Source organism: Porites lutea, chromosome 8, assembly GCF_958299795.1.
Source record: "Porites lutea chromosome 8, jaPorLute2.1, whole genome shotgun sequence".
Lineage (NCBI taxonomy): Eukaryota > Metazoa > Cnidaria > Anthozoa > Scleractinia > Poritidae > Porites > Porites lutea.
Genome location: NC_133208.1, coordinates 27,128,522 through 27,154,424, shown reverse-complemented (window position 1 = coordinate 27,154,424; position 25,903 = coordinate 27,128,522). Strand labels below are relative to the sequence as shown.

Sequence of the window (25,903 nt, the reverse complement as noted above, 5' to 3'; positions counted from 1 at the left end):
ATTGCCAAGATTCTATATTAAACATAAAAATCATACAGATAAAATACAGTTGTGGTTGTGGTCAAAGAAATAATAAAAACTGACCTTTCTTAAATTAGCCATTAAGACAATCAAACATGACTTGAATCAACTTTTAATATTTTTATAAACATGTGCAGTTCAGTGTTAAATACATGTACACTCGTGAGAAGGTTTCAATGGTAACTAAAGCAAACTGATTTTGAAAAAATAACTGAAAAGCTCTCATGGAACAGAAAAGTCAGCTTTCAAGGGCCAAGTGATGGCAAGCATGACCATTAACAAATGTCTGCAAAATGTAAGAAGAGCTGAAAGTTTCCAGTTGTTTCAACAGGTTTGCAAAAGAAACAGTGCATGGAGAAGAAAAAGGAATCATATTTATGCTATAATGATAGCAATACATCACCTCAAATCCTCTATTTTTCACAGGCACAAAACATTACCTTCCACCATTTTAGGCAGTCCATAAAATAAATATGGTGAAATTTGCCTCCCATATTTACTGTAAATCTGACCTCTATTCAACAGTCAACTCTTTTAAGCAAACATGGTCACCGTTTAGATAACTTTCCCAAATAGCTATGTTTATAGTAATTTACCTCTGTTAAATGGTCGCCTTGTTACATCGTGATCCATAAATGGCGAATGGTCACTAAGAACTTTTGCCATCGCTGGGCAATATCAGTGACTATGCTTCACTAAATTAAGCTATGCAAGCCCAAACCACAGACGACCAATTAACTATATTGAATTTTTCTCTTCATGTTGAATGAGATTTTAAAAATTGCTGATGATGTGCTTGATTATACAGATGCTTGTCTTACGAATGACATTACTGTGAAATTTGTTGTTTACGCATGAACTCCATCGAGTCATCTAACTTTTATCATATTTCACGTTACTGTTATTGTGAGCAATAAATTGTATGTAGAGAGATCAATAATAATTATTTTGCCCTCTATGTCATTTTCTGCACATTATGGGCTTGATGTTAGATAACCAACCTCTATTAAGCAGCCACCTGACCAATTCCCGAGCTGACTGCTTTCAATAGAGGTTTTTGACTCCAGTTGGTGGGATATAACATCAAATGTTTGGCATGTTTGCCAAAAATAACTATTTCATTTGGAGCTTGGTTTCCCTGTAATCACTTTTAAAGTATTGCAGTTTTTTCTTGACAAGTTAATTTAATGGCATGTTAAGAGATCCATAAGCAACAAACTTTTTAGCAGTCTCGGTATTAAAACCTCCATCTCAAAAACTGCGCCGTGAGCTACTTCCAAATAAGAGTTGAACTGCCGCATAGTACTCTTACATATCATTATGCGATACAGATTTGTTGGCAGGGGAATTTTGCAGAACGCAGAACGCCAGATGACTCTGAAGTTTGGTAATAAGGGTTAGGAAAGTGAGTGAATCAAGTTTCAGGTCAGTTTTAAACTTTTTTCCCAGTGTAATGACCCAAATCGTACACTAAACTTCAGAGTCGTTTGGCATTCGGTGAATGCAGAACATCGAATGACTCTAAAGTTAGTGATTAGAGTTATGCGAACTGAGTGAATTAAGTTTCGGGTCTGTTTTCCCAGTTTAATGACCCTAAATGGAACCTGATTTACTCAGTTTCCGAACCCTATTAAATCATGCGATCACACTATAAAACTCAGAGTCATTCGGCGTTCCGCAAAATACCCCTGCCGCAGATTAGCTTCTAAATCCAAACAGAAAATCAGAATCTTGCACTCGTACCTGTAGTTCAGTTAAAGAACGTCAGCGACACTATAAAACATTGTGGTGGCTATACGCAGTGATTTCGTCTTCCTATGCTGATTGTAGGGAGCGCGAAGTACAGTGGAGAGCAACTGCTTTCTTCAAGGTCACATGACACGTCTGTCATAACATCTCACGAAAAGAAACCACCGGTGCCGGGCATTAGAATAGTCTCCTTCGCAGAGGGGAGGAGCGTTGCGTGACGAGTGACGACCCTAATAACGGCTGCGAAGGAGACTAGCATTAGAAGGGACGGGGGGACATGGGGTAACACCATGAATAGAAATGGTAATACAGTCAAACCCCGTAATACGGACAGGTGGCTCTGAAGAGACCACAGAAAGTGTCCCCTGATTAACAGGCCCCGGGGTGTCCGTATTAAGCGGCCCATGTTATTTAAGTAAAAAAAAACCCTTTTACCAAATCACAAAGAAATAAAAGAGGACATAAGCATCGTCAAATTAAACTTCTCTAACTTTCACAAAGCCGTCATTACGTGGCTTAAGTCCACGGAAACACTTAAAAATCGCTCATTTTTATGTTGCTTAATCAAAATTAAACCCTTCTCTGCATAACTCGTTTGATGCCAAAAATTGACGTCTACAAATCATACTATCCGGTATATTGTAGGGCTGGGAGCATCGACATGCTGTCAACTAAAGGATTTTTTACCATCAAAAAGGAAAGGTCTATTACAGCACACAGATTATAATGAAGTGTCTGCACTAGCGAAGTTGGCTTTCTATGAGAATTCCTAGTTGACTGGGCAAGAAATAAGTGTCCGTTGTCCTCATTGACAAGTGTCCGTATTAAGCCAGATTAAGGTGATTCCCTAGTAAAAGAACCTAAAATAGATTGTAGATGAAACTTGGTACACTGATGTAACAAGTCAAGAAGATGATAAAAAGGTAATAAAAAGTGGGGGTCACCATGCTCGTTTTGACGTCACAATGCTGACAAATACGGCTATTTTGGACCCTTTGACAAAAACCGCGCGTAGCCCAAAACTAGACAAAAAGGAAAGATTTATTCAATGATGCATATGGTATCGCACAGAATTTGACTTAAATGTATTGTTTATCCACTTACGTACTAGAAAAATGCCTTTTAATGCCCTTGTTTTTACTTAACGCTCCAAAGTGGAATTAAATTGGACACGCGCTATTCGACACGTGATAGCTCAATCCGTACAATTTAGTAAAATTGCCAAAAAACTGAACATATATTTGAGCCAATTTTTTTTCTCACCAAAAGGAAGCACTGTCCTTATTAAAATCATGAAATAAAAAATGGGGGTCACCGTACTCGTTTTTGCGGTAGAGCTGCAGAAAGTGCACACCAAATGCACTTTCCTTGATTTTTGAGAGAGGACTGGGGCGAGTTTCAAAATAGAATGTATGCGAAAGGGGGAAGAAAGTATTAAAAAATCCGTTTTTACAGAATTTACATCGAGATATCACATTTAGGGCACAATGTGATAAAGAAAGCGTTTAAATGGAAATCAAAGTGAATAAGCACAAATTAAACGTTCACTATCGAGGTTCTCCGTGAGGAAGTCGAACTCAGCAAAACGCGTACAGCAACCTCGTCCCCAGGGCGCTTTTCCCTGGCTTTGGGGCGGGGCGGCCCCGCCCCCAAAGCCAGGGAAAAGCGCCCTGGGGACGAGGTTGACGCGTACTGCTTACGTTATGCACATTCCCACCACATTGAGTCTCACCTCGGCAAGAAACAACCGCAAGCAAAAATTGCAATAGCGTTTCTCTTCGGTCAACTTCATTTTAATAATGTTACTTCACAAGCTCTTTTTTACGGAGGCCATCTTGTTATGCGCAGTAAGAGATGTACAGTGCAAAACCAGGGAATCACCTTAAAGCGGGTTGAATTTAGAAAAAATGTAAGAGCTTTCTCCTTGGACAAAGAAAACTGCCCCCCGGGGAAAACTGTCCGTAATAACGAGGTGTCCGTATTAAGTGGGTGTCCGTAAAGCTGGGTTCGATTGTGCTGAATAAACTTGCTGTGGTTGTTGTTGTCTATTGTTGTTGTTGCCAAGAATTCAAACCAGTGGGGGACTCTTACATAAAGGTGACGGGGATGCTCGTCGGAAAATTCAAATTTGAAATTCCCTGAGGGAAACCAACGTGGGTGTGGCTCAAGCTTTAACTGATCCCGAAAAGAGATTTCTGTGTGGTCTTTGCAATTGTCGGGCATTATTTGTAAATTTCTTTATGCACAGCCCTAGGCGATACTTGAATGGGCAAATATAGTGACTTTTCGTCCCAAACACCCTAACAGTACTGCTAACAGTAGACCAAAATAAGCTAGACGACGAGCATCCCTGTCACCTTTATACGAGAGTCCCCCGGGTATTCAAAGTGGTAACAAAGAGGGTTATTTTTCCCTTGAGAAATAGGAGGCTATCTTTAGGCTCCAGCCGACCTTCAGAGGGTCCTGAGAGAGTAAAATTGGAACTGGGATTTTTTTTATGTCGAAGAAAATAGGAGCACCGGGGCTGGGATCGGAAATGGATAATCAATTTCCTCAATGGTGATGGATTTCTTTCCTTTCCCAATATTCGACAATATTATTTGACACAAATGGGCCGATTTTTTAAACTACGAAATACTATTCTGTACCAGCAGACAATTCCGAATTCGTTTCCGGATTCGTGACGAGTCCGAAACAGTTTGATATCGTTATACTGCGAGCAGAGGCTATCCAGTTTTACCGTAGGTATGAACTTGTCGCACGTCAGTGCATAGGGCGAATGATTAGCCTCTGCTTGCAGGCTAGGGAGAAATGTATCAGGATGGGATGGAGCGAATGAACGAGGTTTCTAAGTCAACTTTTCTTTCTCTAAGTTCTATTTCGGTTTTGGTTATCTGAAACAGACCATTCCCGCATCTCTGTGAACAAAGGAACCAACTAACTCCAGGCTTGGGATGACAAAATAAACTCGAAGTGGAATGCGGGAAATTAAAGGTCTTCTGCTCCGGTTTCAGATAAACGAAATTTTCCAGTAATCGGATGGGTGGTCAACCTCGTTTTCAGGGTTCTCTCCTACTTGGGTGGTTCAAAAATATCAGATATCCAACTGATAATAAATTGTCAACCTTGGCAAAAGGAAGTACCATCTGGCAAAAAAAATTCTTATGACACAAAACTCACGTTTCTTGTGTAAATTTCAAAAGTATACACGATTTAAAAAACTGTCAATTAGAAATTCAAAAATTCAAATTTACACAGAAAGTGAAGTAAAATCTATTTCTTAACTCGTCTTAGTTCTGTGATCCGAATTGTTCTAACGTAACAATTTCACACAGAGAATGAATCGGGAACCTACAAAAAGGCAGTCTACGAAATAAAATGCAGTTATAAAACTCCACCCCTTTGGAAGGGTGTGTTTCTGTGTTAGAGAATTTTGACCAATCATAATATTTGAAAACAATAGCCAAGAAAAGTTTACAATTTTCCATGTTCCTCACATAGGATTTCTTTGTTACTTAGACTCAGACGAGATTTTGTTAAAGGGAATTAGGCTAGAAAACAAATGATTAAAAAACAAGTAGCCTGTGTACAGACGTCCCCCCTCCCTCAGGAAAAATCGGGAGAGGAGACGTCTGTGAATCGCCGACGATAATCGTGTTCCCTTTCCCCGGAATGTTGGGGACAGCCTCTGATTGGTTGTAATGTTAATGCCATGACGCAAATAATTTCCGTTGTTGTGATTGGTAAATGAACCTCAGAATAGATTCCCCGGGGAAACGCTCAGCCTTTGTGGACATTCATATTTGTTTACCGGTATTTGTATTTCGGCTCTCTCGAAAAGGCATGAGAAGTTCAGACCACCGATAATTGCTGCACCGGTTGCGGGTGCGGGTGCGTCTGTCTGTACCGGTCGGTATTGTAAATAAGAGAAGGCATACAAAATCCAACGTTAACAGCCAAAGCAGGTCAAGCTTACCCTAAAAAGATTCTATTAATGAATTGATTATTTGAAAAAATGAATCCGTTAGTCGTTCCCGAAACTGGTGTAAAATTTAAATCGGCATTCCTGTATGCGCAATAAGCAGTGAATATTTTAAGAGAACTTTTCTGCATTTGGTCAGATTGAAAATCTTTGAATGGATTAAATGTCTTAGAAGGTATTTACATCAAATTCAGGGAACCTGAGCTGGTAGAAATTTCGTCACTGAATCGCGTGTCAATTCACGGTTCATTACGCATGCAAGAATGCACACAGGGATGAATCTGAAATCTACAACTTTCAACGGTTCAAGTTTCGAATATTAAATACATTAACGGGATCTTGGGAGGTACTCTTGACCTGGCTTGACTCCCGATTTTTGCTGAGGGAGGAGAACGTCTTTACACAGGCTAAAAACAAGCTGCTTTGCAAAGATTTCGTAAAATTTGCTGTTAAACCAATCAGAAGTATAGTAGAAACAATAGTAAAGTTAGCACCTTTTTGCATGTAATTTTGTAATTAGTTTATCCACGAAGCACTTAAGGGTTCTTAAGACCTCGTTGAAACGTGTCCGTGCGTTCCAGATCGAATAGGAATTTGGAAGTGTTGGTTTTTAAGGAGAGGGGGAAACCGGAGTACCCGGAGAAAAACCTCTCAGACCAGGAGAGAGAGAACCACTGACAACAAACTTAACCAACATATGGCGTCGACGCCAGGATTCGAACCCGGGCCATGGCCACATTGGTGAAAGGCCAGTGCTCTCAGCACTGCGCCACCCTTGCTTGCTCCCCCATTCCCACGTGTTCATTGCGTTTGGTTCTTTCCTTCTTATCTGGACCGTTACTTAACGTTGATACAACAGTGAATTGGGCGTGTTCCCAACCAAACTCAGAAAAATACTTTTTAACAACTAAAAACTTTACACGTTTGATAAAAGGATTTTTTCAGGAGCATTCTATTTTATCAACAATTCAGATCATAGTTTTCAACAAGATAATTAATATTATGTCTAATGAAAATTACAACAACTAACTTATTAAGTTCCCTTCTCCAATTGGAACAGTTATCCTACTGCATAATAGGTATATCTATAAAGTTTTACATTTCAAAAGTACGATTTTGCAATGAGGAATATTTACTGCTTCCAATATTTATTTCCTGTTTAATTAAGTATGTGCTGGAGCTTTGAAAGGACTTCAGAGGACTTTTTAATTAAAAAACTATGACTTTTAAAACCTAGTTCTGTTAAGCCCAGACCTCTCCCCCACCCTAATCGAGAGCAGAACAAATCTGATCTTTTTATTTTTTCCGCCGAAAACAGATTGTGTTTGCCTTTTCTTGAATCACCAAATTCTGAAAATTTAAATTTTTCATTGTTTACCACGTCTAGGTCCAATTTCCTTATTTATAAACTAGGAAAAAATGTTCATTCATTTTATTTATGTGTATATTTATGTGTGTATTGTATGTGTATATAGTAGGCACTTAGAGCAATTTAATGCTTAAAAGCAACTAAAACAATTCTGTGAAAATTTAATTACAAGATATGAATTTTGGTAAAGGTCTCCCTTTAGTGGACAGGAGGGATTTTCAACGCATCCAGTTGACACTGTCCTTGATGGCAGGACCAGGTCCAGCAGCAGGTGTAAAGATCTCCTTCTTTCCACCTCCTTCCAGCACCAGGGTCTCTCTTTCCCGTCTGAGTGAAGTCAGACCTTCCAGGATGGAGGTTACCTCACACTCCAGCTCAAAGAGCTCTGGAGGCGGCATCATCCTTGTCATTGTAACTGGTCCAGACACAAGTTTACCATCAGCACCCTGAGTTACAGTGCAGGATATAATGTTGGCCACCTCGGCTGCAATGTCCCAGGCTCCATCTCCAGTTTTCTCAATCATCAGCTTGAACCTCCCCTGCCAGTCTCCCTCCACCCCTTGTCTTGGAGTGGGAACAAGCTGGAAAGCATCCAGGCTAGAAGTGGCAGTCTCAGAGATTGTTACACCCTGTCCTGCTTCATCCATGGAAACCGCTGGACGGAACTCCATGCCACTGTAGCTAGAAATATCAAACGCCACTCCCAATCCACTTCCATTTTTAGAGAATGCCAACACTGTTTTGTCACCAGTCTGCTCCAACCGCATTCCAATGACATCACCATCACCAAACTTAGGTCCCCAGCGACTGGTCACCAGGCTACTGCCATCACTCAAGTTGCCCGGCCCGCCATAGAACAATCCCTTCATCCCCCAACCAGCAGCAAACTTATCCTCAGCAGAAACTCCCACCCAGGTTCCGGAACTTCCAGTCACTTTAAACTCCCAACTTCCAGTTCCGCCTTGACTCCAGATAGCATTCCCCTTGGAGTTGCCACTCCCAGTGAAGCTAACCTTTGCTCCAGAAACTGTCAGGTTACCAGATCCATCATCTCTCCACGCCATATTGTTGAACTGATACTAGAGCTGGGTTCTCCTGTGTTAATGTAAGTAAAGGTTAGGCCACACTCTTAGAATAAGGTTTATCATTGAAAAGGCATCCATGGGAAAATGTCCCTATCCCTACAAAAAGGAAGAGAGCGTGGGGACATTTTTGTGTGGAGCCCTTCAACAATAATAAAATTATGATTTAATTACTATTTTTTGTTAACATGTGTTTTTTTCTTCAGTTGATGATGTCATCTATTTGAAAAACCACTGACCACATTTTCATTGCATTGAGAGTTCTAGTATTTATCATCAAGTATATTTATTTTCATAGGTTTAAGATGTCATCTTTTTTGTTTCACTGGCTAAAATAAAGAAAATGGTGTTTGGAAAAATGGATCACCTTAAACGTCCCATAGAAATTGAAATCTTGGGTTTAAAAAAATCAAATAAGCCTACTAATTCTAGCCTGTGTAGCTGACAGGTTTGTTATGTGCTGGGCATTTTCTTTATGGGATATGGAAATAAAATTTGACTTGCACCCAAACTTGTGGCTCTGCTACCATAAACAACAGCACATCCCCACGTATCCCACCAGCTGGCTATAACTGAATCAAATGGAATCAACTGAAAAAATTATTAAAAAATACAACTATGTAACTGCTGACAAGATAAATAATTATTTTTGCCTAGAAGTTACTTATTCATGTGGTAATTAAACCTTTTACGACATTACAGTAATAAATTTTCCCTCTGAACCATCAGTACCATCAGGATCAGCCGAAAAAAGTTATTTTTATCTCAGCAGAACTACATGAAGAGTTAAAAAAGACTATATATAGCAATGTCTTTTTTCCTTATATTGCCTTATATTTTCATACCGTTTGTTGCTTGACATTTCAATCAGTTATGCTTTTAAACCATCATAGGGGTGCTTGCCATTTTGCCAAACAAGCTGGTTAGAAACCAGCAGATCTTGCCAAGTGAAAGCGTAATAACAATTTAATTATTCTTGAAGCAAAGTTTCCAACTAGGTCAAAGCAATATTCTATTTAAGTTAAGACCTGAATTCTGATTACTTTTTGCAAAGGTGAGACTCGAATTTTGGGAAATTGAAATGGTACGTAAGTGTTGGCCGGACAACAGAAGACTGACTGCCCAAAATAAGTTAGGACCAGCTCTGAAAGTGGATCAGTTTTTCTGGAGAATTTTTAACAGCCAGACATTCCAATCATATTTCAACAACAATTTCCAACAGAGATTTCAGCATTTGTAAACTCAGCATTATCCCTTTTTACTTCTCATAATTAGAAGTCCCATCTTGTTGAAACACTTTGATTTTATGGACAATGCAAGTCTCCATGTGCAATCACCTTTTCATTACGGTAACCGAACTAAAAGTCTCCCAAACTTCTCATCACCTTTGGAAAACATCACAATTTTCCCAGTCTAAACCAAAGTCGGAACCTCTCATAAACCACAATAAATAAATTATTAATTCTCAAAATTATGCAGTGCTGTTGTGAAACACCAGTGACACAATTAGATGCAGGGTTAGTCTGAAGGAAGGCGTCTAAAAAACTGAAAATTACCAAAAGACTAAGATGAAAACAGGTCTTTGGCTGTCAACATGAGACTTCAGAACCTTAATAGTAAGCGATCATGGTCAACTCGAAACCGAACAGTTTGTCAAAATTATGAAATATTTATGCCATTTATTCATGTTATACTACTAGCCTTTTATCCACTGGTTAAAATATCTACTTGTTGGAGTGGGAATATGGGATAAGGTAATAACAAAGAGTCCTATCATTAAGAAATAAGCCTGTTGTCAACCAGTAGAAGAAAAATATGACAAAGAAAGGAAGCAGGTTCAAAACGTTTTACGTTTGAAAGAGCCCAAGAGCTACCGCATTACTTCCTCTTAGTTCCTATAAACAGACAAAAAACGCTGAAACCTAAGGTCCCTAACGCATCCCAGAACTCAAAGAGCCAAATAACTTCTGAAAAATGTATTCTCCAGTTAAACGGGTATGAAAAGGAAAATGTAGTATATACTCTACATACCTCTTCATGTAGCAAACAAAACACTCTGGCTTTTGCAGTAGGTCTCGGCCTCTTCAGATGTGTTGATATCTGCACAAGCTGATCAAGCTGAAGTAGGAAAATAAGAAAACAGACAGCAGAGTTTTTACATCACACACACTCCAGGCAGTAGGCCAGGTTTGATGCATAAATTACCTAATGATTTATTAATTCTGCATAATGAACCACTTACAGCCCATATTGTACTCTCTTCCTTTCAGACATTTAATACAGAGAAATTATTATAAGTATTTAAAAAAGTGTAGAAATAAACTTCACTTACCTCAACTTGGGCTGGAAGAAATCTAGCCTGTGTATCTGGTACGTTATGCACTGGGTATTTTCTTTATGCAAGGTGGAATATTCGGCTTGCTTCCAAACTTCCTGCAGTTCTCCTGCCAAAAAACAACAGCACTCCTCAGCTAACTAACCCCACCAGCTACACACGCTGGCCAATTGAATCAACTGAAAAAATTAAGGCCAGCTGGCATGATTTCCACTTGCTTAATTAAAATAAAGCAAGACCATTGTAACTGTTGATGAGATAAATGTTTTTTTTGCCTAGAAGCTAGTTAATTATTCATGTGGTAACCTTTTTAAACATTATTTTAGTAACATATTTTCCATTTGTACTATCAGGATCAGCAGAATAAAATTATTTTGGTCTTGGTAGAATTATATGAACAGTGAGAAGACTATATAATAACGTTCTTTATACCTACCGTGTAATCCCCTTTCACAATGTTTGTACTGAAACATAATAATAAATAAAACCATTAGGATGATGCTTTTATTCCATTTTGCCAAAAAAGCTCAGAAACCATTGGATCTATCCAAAAGTGCAGGAAAACATAATAACACTAATCAATAATTTAAAGCAAAGTTTCCAACTGGGTCGAAGCATTCCGTTTTTAAGTTGAGAGCAAAATTCTGATTACTTTTCACAAAAGTCAGACTGTAAAATTACAAGAAAATTGGGAAATAGAATGGTAAGTGTTGGCCAGACAAAACTGACTGGCAAATTGGTCTAAATAATGGACCAACTCTACACTGTAGAAGTGAAAATTTCCCCCCCAGGAGCGGGGCGGGGGGGGGTACTTGGGTTAATGTTTGCTGGGTATGTGCCACTGGCCTATCCCATTTTAGTAAAATCCAACTAGTGGTCTATTATCAATGCTGCATTCTGACTGGTTGAGCTTAACTACTAGGCTATATGTTATAGCCCACTAATAGAGGAAAGTGCCGGCTTTTTGGTGGCAAAAAAGGATTAAAGTCTAGCTTTAACTAGCTAAACTTTTTTTATTCTCTGTATGAATATTTTTTACCAACTAGTTGGATTTTACTAAAACAATAATTCCTCTCACCCTCACGGTCTCTGAGTCAATAGCCCATTCGGCCTTTGGCCTCATGCGCTATTGACTCACAGCCAATTCGGGCTTGAGGAATAAATGTTAAATAGTCTATTTTTTGGCCATTACAAACCCCATCTTAGTCGCTTTTTGGAAAACGTAATTTTCACGATCCCAACTTATAGTCACTTTCTATTTATGCACCTACCTTATCAATGCAGTTTCAAGTGGCGGAATGTAATGCAGTCAGTGCAAGCGTATTGTTAAATTTAATAAACAACAACTTTCTGACTTTTTTAACCAAGAATCTTCCCATTTTGAATCCCTACTTTAACCCCCAAAATCCGAAAATTTGCGATCCCATTATAGTCACTCCAGTTGAGAAAATGCAACCCCATAGCGATACATCCCCTTTAGCCTCTTGTGAGGGAGTACCCCCCCTCCCCGGAAACTTTTACCTGCAGCTAGACATCGACCAAAATTAACTTCCAGTGGAGATTTCGGCATACATAACTCAACATTTTTTCTTCTCATTAAGTTACAAGTTACCACTATTTTTGTTACAAAAGTAATATTTCAATATACCCGACGAGCCTCCGCATGCAAACACCCTGTCGTTACCGAAATCCTCCAAAAAGTGACCACAATTTTCCCAGTCTAAGCCAAAGTTGGAACCTCTCATACTCACTGAACATAATTTTTAAAATTATATTTCTCAAAATTATGCATCCTGCTTATGCTTTTGTATGAAAAAAAACCAGTGAATACAAACACCAGTGGCACAACTTAATGCAAGGATAGTCTGAGCGAATTAAGCTGGTGTCTAATTATAATTGCCTGCGTGCAGACGTCTCCTATTTCCTTTGTTGCACGCGGAAAAGGGACGTCTGCGTAACGCCGTCGCTAATCGTGTTCCAGCGTCCTGCTGGGTTCCCAAGATCTTGGAAACACGCTGTGATAGGCTGACACACAGTGCGCATTGTTTGACTTAACGCTGATTGGTTGTTATCGAATGTGGTCTGATAATGTATGTGGTGATTTAAATGATTTATGTAAGCGGGGTTTTCTAACCAAAACAAATCAAAACGTGTGCGATTGTGTGCTGTGTTTTTCGTCGATCGAAAAGCAGAGCGATCGAAATCTTGTGCGGGGACGCGGAAAATTTAACGTGTACGAGGAAATTATTTTTTTATAATTTACTGTGCATGACACATCACATCATATTTGTAAACAGTGTCTGAGAAAACTATAAAAGCGGCGTAGACTTCGCACCAGGCAGGCATTTCGGAGAAAGCCAGCCAAAGAAACAAAAATCTTTATTTAGCCGTAACAAACAGAGGTCAAGAAAATTTAAACACTTTACAACTGCATCTGAAATCAACTCCTATCGGGAACACCCACAGAAGCATAAACCACAGGAAATGATTACTCAGTATGCATGTAACAAACCTGCTTCATGACCTCTAAATGGAAGACTTAGCGCGGCAAAAATGAGATTTACTCAGTCAAAGGTTAGAATGCTAAATGTACTGTGTAGTGCTAGTAATCTTCGTGTGAGAGAGAGAAAAGAAGAAAAACCTCTGTTCAAGCAGACTCTCAAGGTCACGTTTCGCCCGTATCACGAGCTTATAATGTTTTGTTTGGCCTGTCAACTCTTATTTCTAACCGGATATTATTTCACAATTTATGCAAAATGGAATACCCCGCCAGCGGGACGCTGGAACACGATTAGCGACGGCGTTACGCAGACGTCCCTTTTCCGCGTGCAACAAAGGAAATAGGAGACGTCTGCACGCAGGCAAGTGTCTAAAAGTTGAAAAATTACCAAAAGACTGAGATTGTAAATGCAGGTCTTCAGCTATCAACAGGAGACTTCAGTCCCATATATATAATAATTGTACATAACAAAAAGCGATTGTGGTCATCAACTTAGCAGTTTGTCAACATTATGAAATATAGTTGATTGGAAGAAATAATTGTTATTGGATGAGGTTTTTGTGATCAAGATATAAAGTGTTATTAGCAAGCTAAAGGCCGAGGCTGATTAAAAAGCACATCTTAGCAAGACCTTGATTATTTGGGATATCACAAAAACCGAATAATTTATTGTTTTATTATACAACTGTTTTGAAGAAAATTACGACAAACATACTATACTGCTGCAAGGAATTGTTACTGGAAATCATGAATTGTGCACACAACCTACAGATTAGTAACTTATCTGCTAGTTGATAACTAACTTATCAGCAGTACCTTTAGGTTGCACTGATTTCCAAAATAAACCTCTTACCTAATGAGAAGACAGATTAAGACTTAACCTCACTTAGTGAGAGCAACGTATAACAATCATAAATGATATTTATCTCCTTTCTATTCATATACTCATCTTACGCTACTAGCATTAAGCTTATAAGTCTACTGGTTATATTAATCTCTGCCATTTTGTAGAATTTTGGAGTGGGGAAAGAGTGCTTATATATGGGGTCTGAGGCTTATATGTCTTCAACCGGTAGAGGAGAGTTACGACAAAGGAAGTGCATTCAAAATGTTTAAGGTTAGAAAAAGCTCAAGAGCCGTCGTGGTAACTCCTTTTAAACACTCCAAAAGCGGGGGAAACTCTAAGGTTCATCCCACAACCCAATCTGTTATGTATTCTTTTCGATCACGTTTCCAGTTGCAGGTATGAAATGTAAAATGTTGCAACGTACATACCTCTTCTTGTAGCAAAGAAAACGGGCTTTCGCAGTAGGCCTCAGCCTCTACAGCTGGGTAAATATTCAAAAGCTGAGCTGAAGTAAACAGACGGTGGAGAAGGTAGTGCAGACGAGTGCAACGTGAGTGCAGACTCTGTTTACAGCACGCACAGGCAGCGCAAGGTCGATGCATAATTAAATTACTTTTGCATAACCACTTACGACTTTACAGACAGTTGGTACAAAAGCTAATCAACAGATCGATATTGAAATTTAGGTGAAAGTGTAGAAACAAACTTCATTTATTTTAACTCGAGCTTATCTTTTGATTTTTCTGCGTTATAAACCCAGAATCAGTTTATGTCCATTTTCAACTTCGTCATATAAAGAAAGCCTGAATCTAGCTAGAAACTGAAAAACTCCATCAAAATAATGAAAAACCATAACTTTTGTGATTCGTTATTCGTCTGTATCATTAAATAATATTACAATATTACACTGTGGTTTGGAAAAAATAGACTGATGGATTTATTACAAATGTTGGATGTCACCCCGCGTGTAGGCTCAAGGCGGTACATAATTAAGGTCAAAATATTAATACGCATCAGACTAGCGGAAGCACAAATCACAATTGGTCGTCATTTCCTTTTTTGTTCTCGTTCATCATGTTCGGCAGATTAGAGTGCAACTTGTAAACGTCATTAGGTTTTGGTAAGAATCAGGCGGAAGATACAAACAGCGTCGGAAGATAGAAACATTGCCACTGTATGGGATCATTTTACGTTTCTGGGAAATTGCCCACCAACCCCTCCACTAAACCAACATTAACACTTAGTTCTTACTTATGAAAAAATGTTGGCTTAGGGGAGGGGGAGGGCAAAAGTTTCTCAGAAACGTAAAATGATCCCAGGTATGTACGAAATAGGGAAAGAGAAATAGACGCACGTGTTATTCTTTCAGGTTCGTATTATGAGGTTGGTGACTATCATGAACTAAGCGTATATAGAATGTGGCAAACGAGCCCTGAGTATTGCAAAGGAAGTAGGAAACAGAAAAAGAAAAGCGGACGCATGCGCTGTTCTAGCCTGGCCAAACACAGCATAGAATACGGAAACGTGAAAATTCAGAAACAAGCTTTAGGCATTGCAAAGGAAGTAGGAGAGGGCGCGGGAAGCTGCCGCGTGCTCTGTTTTGGCCGGGTCGTTCTACGAGACTGAAGAAAACGACATAGCATAGAATAAGGTAAACAATAGCTGGTTACAGCAGATGCAAAAGACTTTCGGAAGGGTAGTTCAGGGCCCAAATGTTCGAAGGCCGATTAGCGTTTAACCCGAGGATAAATTTAACCCCGGGTTTCTTTCCCGGGGTTTCTTTTTCTTGTGTTTGAAAGCATTTTCTCGGATAATTTTCTCTGTTATTTTTAAAGTTTTCAATAATCAACTTGTAGACAAAAAGAATTAAAACTGAAATGATTTTTAACGTTCCATATCTGAATTCAAATCTCCCACTAACCCTGGGTTATCTTAACCCAGCTTTGAACAACTCGGCCCTTTAAAGACGACAAAGAGCTCATAATCGGTTTCATTATTCCTCTAATCAAATGTACTGTTAGAATTCAACCCCTAGCCCCTTTTGCTGTTTTTAAATCACTGGTCAGGATGAAAAGACCCAATAATAGGTTGACCTCGTGAAGTTTATTGACCCGAACATTTGCGATGCTATGACTTATCAGTTCTACTGAACTGTTTTAATAAGTGACTGGACATTAATTGCAAGACCAAATAGAATCATGGCTTAAATGCCATGTTCGAAAGAACAAGTATACCACTGTGTTGTGATGTTTTACAATCATGCCAAGGTCATTAAGGAAATCCAACATAGTGGCAACTTCATCCTCTTCTTCGATGAAACACACTTCCTGGATAATTGTCTGAAGCTAATCGAGGTTCAAAAACTAATTTACAACCATGGCTTATAACCAGCTACCTGTGGGTAACGTCTAAGGCGAACAGTTCATCTTAGGAGTTAGAATACTGATAAATGTCCGCGTTAACTAAATAATGAATTGAAAAGAAAACGTTTCTAACTAAACCACTTAAGGTGCCAGGTAAGTAAAAATGGCTATTCGAGAATACAGTCCGACTCTCTCTAAGACGGACACGGGCTGTTTTCGTCAACAAATGGAGGAACTGTATGAATTTGTAAAGGTGGATCGGGTTTTCGAAGAGCTCGCTGGCCTTAGGTACGCTGCGTTTCTACTAGACTTTTTCAAACTCGCAGGGATAGTGGTTCTTGTCTATAAATTTTAAAAGTTAAAACGTATTCTGTTTAAGGAAAGAGCAATCTAACGTATTCTGTGGGTGGATTTGACGATTTTGTCACTGGTTTCCAGAAAATCACGCTCAAAGTCAGCTTCCATACAAAAAATGGCCTCTTTTTAGCAATTTTCAAGTGCAGGGGGATAGTCCTTCTGCTATGAAAAATGCTTATCTTTTGTGCTTAAACCGTAAATATATCATTCATTTTCAATATTCCGTCAGTGGATTTAGCATTTTGGGGCTAACGAAGTCGCGCGAATGAGTTTTATCAGCGCTGGTGGGCCAAAAGAGGCCCTTTCTTCTCTTATTCAGAGCTTATTGAAAGCTCGTGCCTTCGAATTTGCCGCTTCGGCGGTCATGAATAGCTAATGATGTCCACTCATTCTGCGCGATGTTGGGACCGGCACTAAGTGTCCGTCTTAGAGAGGTATCCGTCTTATAGAGAGTCAAATAAAAGGAGTAAAGAAAGGCAGGGATCAACTCTAAGTGTCCGTTTTACAGAGGTGTCCGTCTTATAGAGGTGTCCGTTAAGAGAGAGTCGACTGTAGTAGAAATCTATCAAACTTGTTAAATAGATTCTTTAAAAAAAATAAACTATCCTGCAAAAACACATTGGCCGTTTTTATACTCTGAAGGACGCATTATCCGTCTGGGCGAACTTGGGCAAACATTTGAAGTTCGATTGGTTATGCGTCTCAAGTATGAAAACGGGTTCAAACGTATTGTGCGTCTGGACGAACTTTCCTTTGAAATACGTCTTGAACAACGCACTACGAGAGGTAGTTCGTCTGGACGCATAATGCGCCTTGTGCCCATCTTTGTACTTGAGACGCATAACCAGACGAACTACAAGTGTTTGCCCAAATTCGTGCAGACGGATTATGCGTCCTTACTATAAAAACGGCCAACTAATAATTCGTTTTAAAAAGTGGAAAAAGAAATAAAAACATTTAAAAAAATTAATCATCAGATGAGTTTGTCCTCTAATTTTGTAGAGTAAATAAATAAAGAAATGTTCAGATTTGTGGAGAAAATGAAGAGATCTAGAGAAACGGTTTTTTATGGAGCACTCCTACTCGTTCATTAAACATGAGTAAACAATTCCAGGAGCCGATTAGGTAATCGGCTCCTGACAATTCTAACTAGGCAAGAAACTGATTTTAGTCTGCTACCGAACAAAAAGAATGAAAACTTTTAAATAGCAAAAAAACACACAAATGATCTACTTCTAAATCTACATTTCATTACGTTGGTAAAGTCGATTAGACATCACACTACACTTACTGCTCTTAAGAAATAAAACACTTGGCAAGTAAATTTGTTTTAAAACAGTCAAGTGACTTAGCATTTACAATCGCTGAAGGCAAAGAATTCCATTCACATATGGATCTAAGGAAAAAAGAGAACTTCTATATTTCAAGGCATGGCTCCTACGTGTCCCTGTCTCGCTATTCGGTACAAGAAATTTTTATGTTTTAATATCTACAAGACTATGACTCAGTTTGTACGTTAGTGTTAATCTGTTTTTCTTTCTTCTCATTTCTAAAGTATCACATTCCAGGTCTCTAAGCATATCTGTAATGCTAGCTGTTCGGTTGTATAAATTCTGGAGGCAAAAACGAGCCGCCTTTTTCTTTGAACTCTTTCAAACAACATCATCAAACAAGAACGTCTATTTACAAATTTTACAGACACCGACCTTTTGTTGACATAAAATATTTACAAACCAACTAATGGATGAAATAAGAGGATAATTCAACTGACTAAAAATCTGTAACTGATGAACTGATGAAGGTTGGGAAGACGCCGATCCATGCGCATCTGATATTAACCTGTTAAAAAAAAGTTGTTAGTGGTGTGGGGATGTTACCCAGACAGAATATACAAGGAGGATGTACTATTTGTAGGAAGCTAACAAACATTTTAATGCAGAGGTTTCTTATTACTTCTACAAGCTACTGCAGCTTAATTACTCAGCTACAAGAAAAACAAGAACTACCCGTCAGTGAAAACCAAATGCATTAAGTTCTACCCACAGAGTGATTTAGTCATAAGGACTGAAAACAATACAGTTCAAGGCGAGTTTGCAGCGATTAATGTCGCCCCATGTAAGGGAATTCGGATTCCGGAATACAGGGAATTTTGATTTTGGAATCCGGAATCATGGGCCTTGCAATCTTGAATACAGCTCAAAGAATCCGGAATCCGACTCAAATGAGATTGGAATCCGGAATTCAAGTTTAATTGATAAAAAATCATAGTACGAAAACCAGTACCTGGAATCCAGAATCCACGGCGTGGATCCGAGACCATCTTGGATTCACTTAAATGGGGCGAATTAATGGCATGAACAGTTGATGATCCCAGTTTCACAGCAAATTATGACCTTACATGTTACTTTCTGCAGTTCATCCAGATTAATACTATTTCCACTTTTTCTTTCTCTAAGTTCAACTTCTTCCTAAAGTGTACTTGCGGTCAGACGGATCGTTCAAATTGGCAATCGTTTTCTGATATCTCTTTCAAACTAACATAAAAAGTTAACCATCTGATAACCATTGAAACCAAAATAAACCAACCGGTGCCTGCCACGCAGGCCAATGTTTGGCTAGCTTTGCTATTAAGAAGATCCTTGTTTACGTTTAAAAAGCATCTACCGCCGGTCAAGCCTATATTCACCGTCAAAATTGTCCAAACATCCTACATTTTCTTAACTGCCTACTGCCTTATTTCGAACCCATGCATACCTCTCTATAAAGACCTGCAAACTAAAAAAGCCTCTTTAAATCGAGCTAGTGTCTATTATGGTTCACTCTGAACCTTTGAGTACAATAACTGTGTGTGCTGACACGTGCCAATAAAAACCTTAAATATGTTTGACTGAGTGACAACCATTCACAATTTTTAAATCCTCCGGTAAATCCTCCGAGAGAACCTATGCCAGGCCAATGTAATAGGTATAGAATAATTTTTCTTTTTCTTTTCTTTTTTTTGGGATTGTTTTTGTTTCGTTTTGTTTTATTTATTTATTTATTTGACCAGGTAATCAGTTAAACAGATTTTTTCAACGTTCCTTTTGCACTGGAAAATTACGTAAGGGGGTAAAAACAAGTGACATTCGCGGGTAGTTTGTTGTAGTACTCACTTGTCTCAGTATAGTGGGGCCAGCTTCGAAAAACCTCCGGATCACTGAGGATATGAACGGTGAGAGAGGCGGCCATTAAACTGGCGAACTTTTTCCAGCAATCTGTACCGGATTTTCTGCCATCTTTGTAGTCTGAGATGCCTTTAATTATGATCCATGGAATGTCCAAATCGTGAGCTGCTGCATGTAGACCTAGATTCGAGTGAAATTATTTTATCACCTATTAGACTAGTAAGGGAATCCAAGACAGTCGTGGATTCTGGATTCCACGTCCTGGACTCCGAACACCGGACTCCGGATTCCAGGTACGGGATTCCGGATTCTTTGTCAGTGGAACTTAGATTCCGGATTCTAATCGCAGGGTGCAAAGAAAGTCAGTTTTACAGCCTGCCATTCGGGCAAGCTGTAGCTAGCATTTACTAGACCACAAGTCATTTTAACTAGCCCCAAACCCTTTTTGATTAGCAGGACTAATTACAATCCTTCTGTAATTTGAATTTCCCCAAAAGAGAGTACTTGCCCATCGGGCAATTTTAGAACAGAAATCACTAGACCGATAGCAAAATGCACTAGCCCCGGGCTATCGGACAGGACTTTCTTTGCACGCTGAATCGTTCGTGGGATCCCGGATTCCAAAGCCCAGGATTGGCGTTTCCACAAGCAAAAATTTCCCCAATTCCGGGATCCGGATTCTGTTACATGGGGATAGGCTAGACATGCAAATTTAGACACGTGGTTAACAGGAAGCTGGTTTTGTTTTTAATTTGCTTCAATGTGCTATTCATTCATTTATTTATTTATTTATTTTAAAACTTAACTAGGAGAAGTTTCCGTTAGCGTTGAATGGAGATTGATATGGGATAGCAGCTGCTAATTAAAACATTACTTGGGAAAGAGAAAAAAAAACGAATTAAAAATTTAACTAAATGCCTTTTGAAGTGTCAAGGTCTTAAGAGGAAGTTGTAGTGAAAACGTCGCCATTTTTAAATGGGGCTATCTGACCCAATTGAAGAGTTATACGTTTACAGGGCAATGGTAGAATCTTGGTTCAGTTATTGTACCTCAATGGACCCTGAGCGCTGGTCCGATTGGGGAAAAAGTAACCCGAACATCCCGGCTTTGATTTTTCAGGTAACGGCTTTTCTGTAGGCTATGTAATATCTGTGTGACTGTATGCTTACCTAGCCCTTCTAATTCCATAGCAACTGCTTGTGGAAATCGCTTGATGAGTGTCTCGCAGCATTCTTTGTTATCAATCTCCCCAGGAACACTCAGAATATCACCACGATGTATTTTCACTTCAAGTGCTTTGGGATCTTTCAAAGGCGCTTTCCAACCATCTCCAGCATTAGGGATCATCCTTAAAGGAAGGGATTTCAAAGGAACTTTGTCTCCGAACTGCTTACTAGATGGAACACAGGTTATTAACTTCTCTGAAATAACTACGTCGCCTAGTTTGACGTTACTGGATTTTAGGCTACAGCAGACACCCACTAGAAACACAGCTTTAGGCCTCAAGACTCTGACAGCTGCCAATACAGAAACTGCAGAGCCTCCAGCAGTAATTGAACCCCTGCAGCACTTCATTAAAGCAATTCTTAGCTTCATTTCACCTTCTCCAATATCCCCGAAGTACACGTATCCAAGGTCTTTCCTGTAGCTTTTACAGAAACTGGAATTCAAACACGAAAGGCAACTCAGAAATTCACAGTCTTCCACCGTTAGCAACAACATGTCAGTTGGGAGAAGGCCATCATTCCAAGGCAATGATTTTGTAGGAAGGTCCTCATTCCTAAGGAGGGTAACAGTGACTTCTGCTGGGTAACTTGCAGTTTCTACGGAGAAAACAAAAGCTACACTGACGGTCTGAGTTATGAATGCAACAACTACGATTTAACAGTAAATAGGTCAGAGTGTGAACATTGCTTCTTACACCCTGCAATGTAAACATTTGTATGGGAAAAATTGATATTAAAGTAACAAACAAAGCGGTAGAACAAACCCCAAATGACCGCAAAACGATCAGAATATCACACTGGAAGCAAAGAAACAAAAGAAAAGCGAGGAAACTTTTTATTCAATACTCGTTCAAATTTTAAACCATATCGGTTTTTCCGATACACAATCTTTTATTTCGACTGTCGTTGATGGTTGTTACCGTAGGTAAAATCAAACGCCTTGAATACCTTCTTTAGGTGGAATGAGGCTGACATAGTGAAGCTCGTGCACGTGACCCAGCACGAGTCGGTTGCTAGCAGTAACATCATACTCTGGACAAATTATTACGTCATTGTGATGACTACTGACCACTTGAATGCATGTTTCAAAGCAGTTTGCTGCACCGTGTAGAATCACGTGATCACCCCATGTACCATCTGTCATCATGTTCGTGAGGTAAGCATCCCAAGATGAATATCCGTCAACGAAATGGAAGAGCTCTGTCCCATCTGGCTGTGAGAGAAAAATCCCGTACTTAGTATTAGTAAATAGCCAACACAGCGGTAGTTAGTTAAAATCTTACCGCTTAATGAAATGAAATAGCAGTGACGCGATAAAAATTGTGTTCACATGAGAAGGCGGGCAAGGCCAGTTGCAGAGACCTTGGTTTCTGCATCGGGGATCTAGGTAACGAGACTGGAAGTTTATCCATACCTTTGTTTTCATCGACAAAATTGATTTCTATAGGAAGTAATGAAGAAGGACTCTCAGAGCTACAGCAAAAACTTGACGTTTTGCTCGTCACTAAAATATGATAATGCAGGTATATTAATTAAGTGTTTTTTTTGAGTCTGCCATTTTGATCAATAAATGTCAAAGTGCTATTATTTTCAACAGCAATGTCACGTGGTTTCTCAGGGGGCAAGCAAGCGACGAAAGCTGACAATGCAAGAAATCGCGGTCGAGTTTGTTCATTCTAGGCAACAGAAAAGGAAAAACTGTTTACCTTAAAGACGATAATGGCAAATTTTGAGTGAAAGTGGTCATTACTGCCTTTTTTTCTCCTGGATGAAGTAGCGACCGTATAGATGTCCTGGCAGTAAGCAATACTAACGTTACTTGCCGTGTCGAAACTCCATTTTGCAAGGCTAAAACCGTCTCTTTTTGAGAGAATACACCAACTCGACCGCGATTACCCGGTTTGGCCGCGGGGATTGTAATCCCTGATATAGCCCATACGATGATGTGCCGTTGGACAGGGTATGGGTTTTGCCCCTCTGTCCTAAACAGGGTGTATAATCTCGAGTGAGTCTGCCCTAATTATAAACAGGGTATTGCCTCCACGGTTGATTTCATTTGCTTGATGAAATTTGTTTCTACTCCAAGTACACAAAAGCAATGACTATAACATGAATTTGCTCTCTTGTAATTGCCAATGGGCTTTAAAACAAGACGGCGTGCATTTTGTCCTTTGCCCTAAACAAGGTAATAAAGTTGAGGTTGTTTTCCCATGCAGGGAATGTATTTTTTGTCCTAAACAGAGTCAGGGTTTCAAACCTTCAGAGGCTCAACTATACCCAAATACCGGTCGAGTTCCCCCGGGGGTATTGGCAAATTTTATCACTTGCTGCCCCCTGAAATACCACGTAAAAATTGCTTTTATCCCATCCACCCTAAAGCGCGTGCAAAGATTGCGGTATCATAGGCCGCATCGTGAATAAGGTCTATTTTCGCGAGCTTGTTCGTCTCTCGCTTTCTCCGCTTAAGACCCTACATTAGAAAAAGCGCTCGCATGCTACAGTTTCAATTTTCAATAGTCAATGTATCTAGAAAATGTAAGCGAGAAAAAACTCGCATTGTATTTTCAAAAGAACTTTTCCAGAAATTTAGGATATTTACAAATGATATGCCAGCATTCAAAGAAAATGAAAGGAATTTTAATGAATAGACTGTCAATAGCCAAAAAGATATTAAATCTTCGCCAAGGATTAGCAAACTTGAATAACCATTGAGTCGTCGACCTAGGCAAAAGCAGAATGATTAAGTTAGTGGCAACAATTAACTTACCAGCGCGGGGTTTTCCTTGAGATATTGGACCACGGTTTTCCGTAACTGTCCAGCTGAGATTTCAATTCCTTTTATAAGACCGAGCAGTTCCGAAAGTGCAAAAAACATACAGTTCCCCTCCCCTTGATTGTTAGAAACCACAAAGCCTTTTTCCATAGTGTTCATCCTGAAATTCATCGACAACTCAGCTTTGCTAGTCCCTTCCTCGGATTCCAGTTCAATTTGTCGAAGAACAGGCAGTGCTGTTAAAGAAAAAGAACAATATCAGTTATAATCTTTGATAGCTTAGCCAGGGGGGGGGGGGGGGGGTACTCAACAGAGCTTTATACCGGGAGGCTCCACCCCGAGGTCCAACCCCTTACTCTTTTATATACCAGTAGAGGTACTCCTTTCGTATACCTTCTATTGACATGTGGTATCCCTTTCACATATCTAGTTCAATGCACTGTCCTTTAAAATATGAATAAACCACAATACCAGAACACTTTATCGACTTTTTCACAGCCATAAAATGCATATAGCTGAAGCCTAAAAAAGGTACCCCTTTAGGGCGGAACCATACCGTATAGGCCATTATTGGAAGTACCCCACCCGGGTAACTTCTGTTTTAGACATTTCTGTGGCTGACAAATCCAAAGCGAACAAGACCTTTACACAGTTTTTTTTTCTTGTTTCTCTGCTTTAAAGTCTTTTACTATATGCTCTATCTTATCTATGATTTAAAGCCCTCCAACTTCACAATTAAAGAGCTAAAATTTAAGCATCATTAATAATTGTAACATAAAAAACTACTAAATACCAAGGTAGCTTCCGAATAACCGGTGCTCGGACCTACAACACCCTACCGAGAATTATTAGACAAGCAGAGACCCTCAGTGAATTTACAATCAAGCTAAAGCGCTGTTTTAAATAGTAACGCCTGCGGTACATGTTGCCTTTGTAACTTAATTAATTGTCTAGTTTAAATTTTTTAATGTCAGACTCTTTTTTTGTGTTGTGTCAGAGCTCCATTTAAACTAGCTCTGCTAAATTGGATGCCCCTGGATAAATATTGATTAAAAAAAATAAATAAATAAATAAATAACTGATACCTGTATCCTTCATTCTCTTAGAAAGCGGAGGAGTGTAAAAAGACACCTTTCCTTTGGATCTATTGCTTATTTGCGCTCCTTCTTCTGAAACATCTATAAGGAAATTGTAACAACATTAATATCGCTGAGTCATTCTTTATTTCCTCTATCTGCCCAACCCGATCGAACACAATAGTTTCTGAAAAATATCTACAAACAAAACTCTTCAAGAATTGAAAGCGGACTATAGGTGCGGTTACACACACTATGGTAAAAGGCATTTCCCACGTTAACAAAGCCGTGGGTTTAGTTTACCGTGGTAACATGCGGTCACACGTGAATTAATTCCCAAAGTAATTTGGTCCCTTTCACGGCTTCCTTCGTGATTTTGCGGTAACAATCGCCTTTGATCATGGCAGTATTTCATGTTATGTTTAAAATTTACGTATAATTTAGCTGAAATTTCAACTGATATGTTATAAATCCTGATAATTTAGCAAAGGTACATTGAATACTTTCTTAAATCTTGACCTTTTTTTTACAGTTCAGCCGTGTATCCCACTGTTCAATTATATGCCAGGAATAGAACATGTTTTTGAAAAATATCGTTCCTATGTAGCACGTCTAGCCCAACAGACCAGTTCAAACTTTTGCCGTACAGATTGCTACTACAGTGGAACCCGGGTAATACGGACACCAAGGGGACATCTCATAGTGTCCGTATAACCGGATGCCGTATCCAAACCCTCTATTAGCGGCTTTCACAAAAGACGTCTTGCACATATGTTTTATCTATATGTAGACGAAAGCAGACATTTTCACGAGGAAACTGAACTGCATGAAAAAAGTTCACCCTTAAGAAACGCGACACCTTTATCATAGTTTTGGACCAAAATTATCTTTTAAGTCAGTGTTCTTGAAACACGACAATGGAATCCGAATCCGAATCTTTAATTTGTACTGAAGGTTTTGAGTTGCGGGTTCTAATGTACTTTCATAATGAAAATGGTTCGAATGGCACTATAGATAATGGCGCACACGAGCCAAAGGCCCCCGGGGCTCAAGCCTCAC

General features: G+C 39.2%; 2 protein-coding genes across 3 annotated transcripts in view; both read right to left on the bottom strand.

Annotated features, from left to right (window-relative positions):
* Positions 1 to 14,427, bottom strand: part of LOC140946141 (uncharacterized) — a 106,540-nt gene extending 92,113 nt beyond the window's left edge. Inside the window, exon 1 of one of the 2 annotated variants that reach the window (XM_073395224.1) lies at positions 14,314 to 14,427. The gene's annotated coding sequence lies outside the window, so the exon portion shown is untranslated. Of the gene's footprint in view, positions 1 to 10,535; positions 10,581 to 14,313 lie in introns of those variants that run through there. The other variant, XM_073395222.1, reaches the window with a different exon arrangement.
* Positions 1 to 25,259, bottom strand: part of LOC140945455 (uncharacterized) — a 105,747-nt gene extending 80,488 nt beyond the window's left edge. Inside the window, exons 1-4 of the mRNA XM_073394478.1 lie at positions 25,148 to 25,259; positions 24,854 to 24,946; positions 23,763 to 24,004; positions 21,944 to 22,208 (exon numbers count right to left, since the gene is read on the bottom strand). Coding sequence (XP_073250579.1) covers positions 21,944 to 22,208; positions 23,763 to 24,004; positions 24,854 to 24,946; positions 25,148 to 25,259 — 712 coding nt within the window. The remainder of the gene's footprint in view (positions 1 to 21,943; positions 22,209 to 23,762; positions 24,005 to 24,853; positions 24,947 to 25,147) is intronic.
* Positions 25,260 to 25,903: the final 644 nt, after the last annotated feature.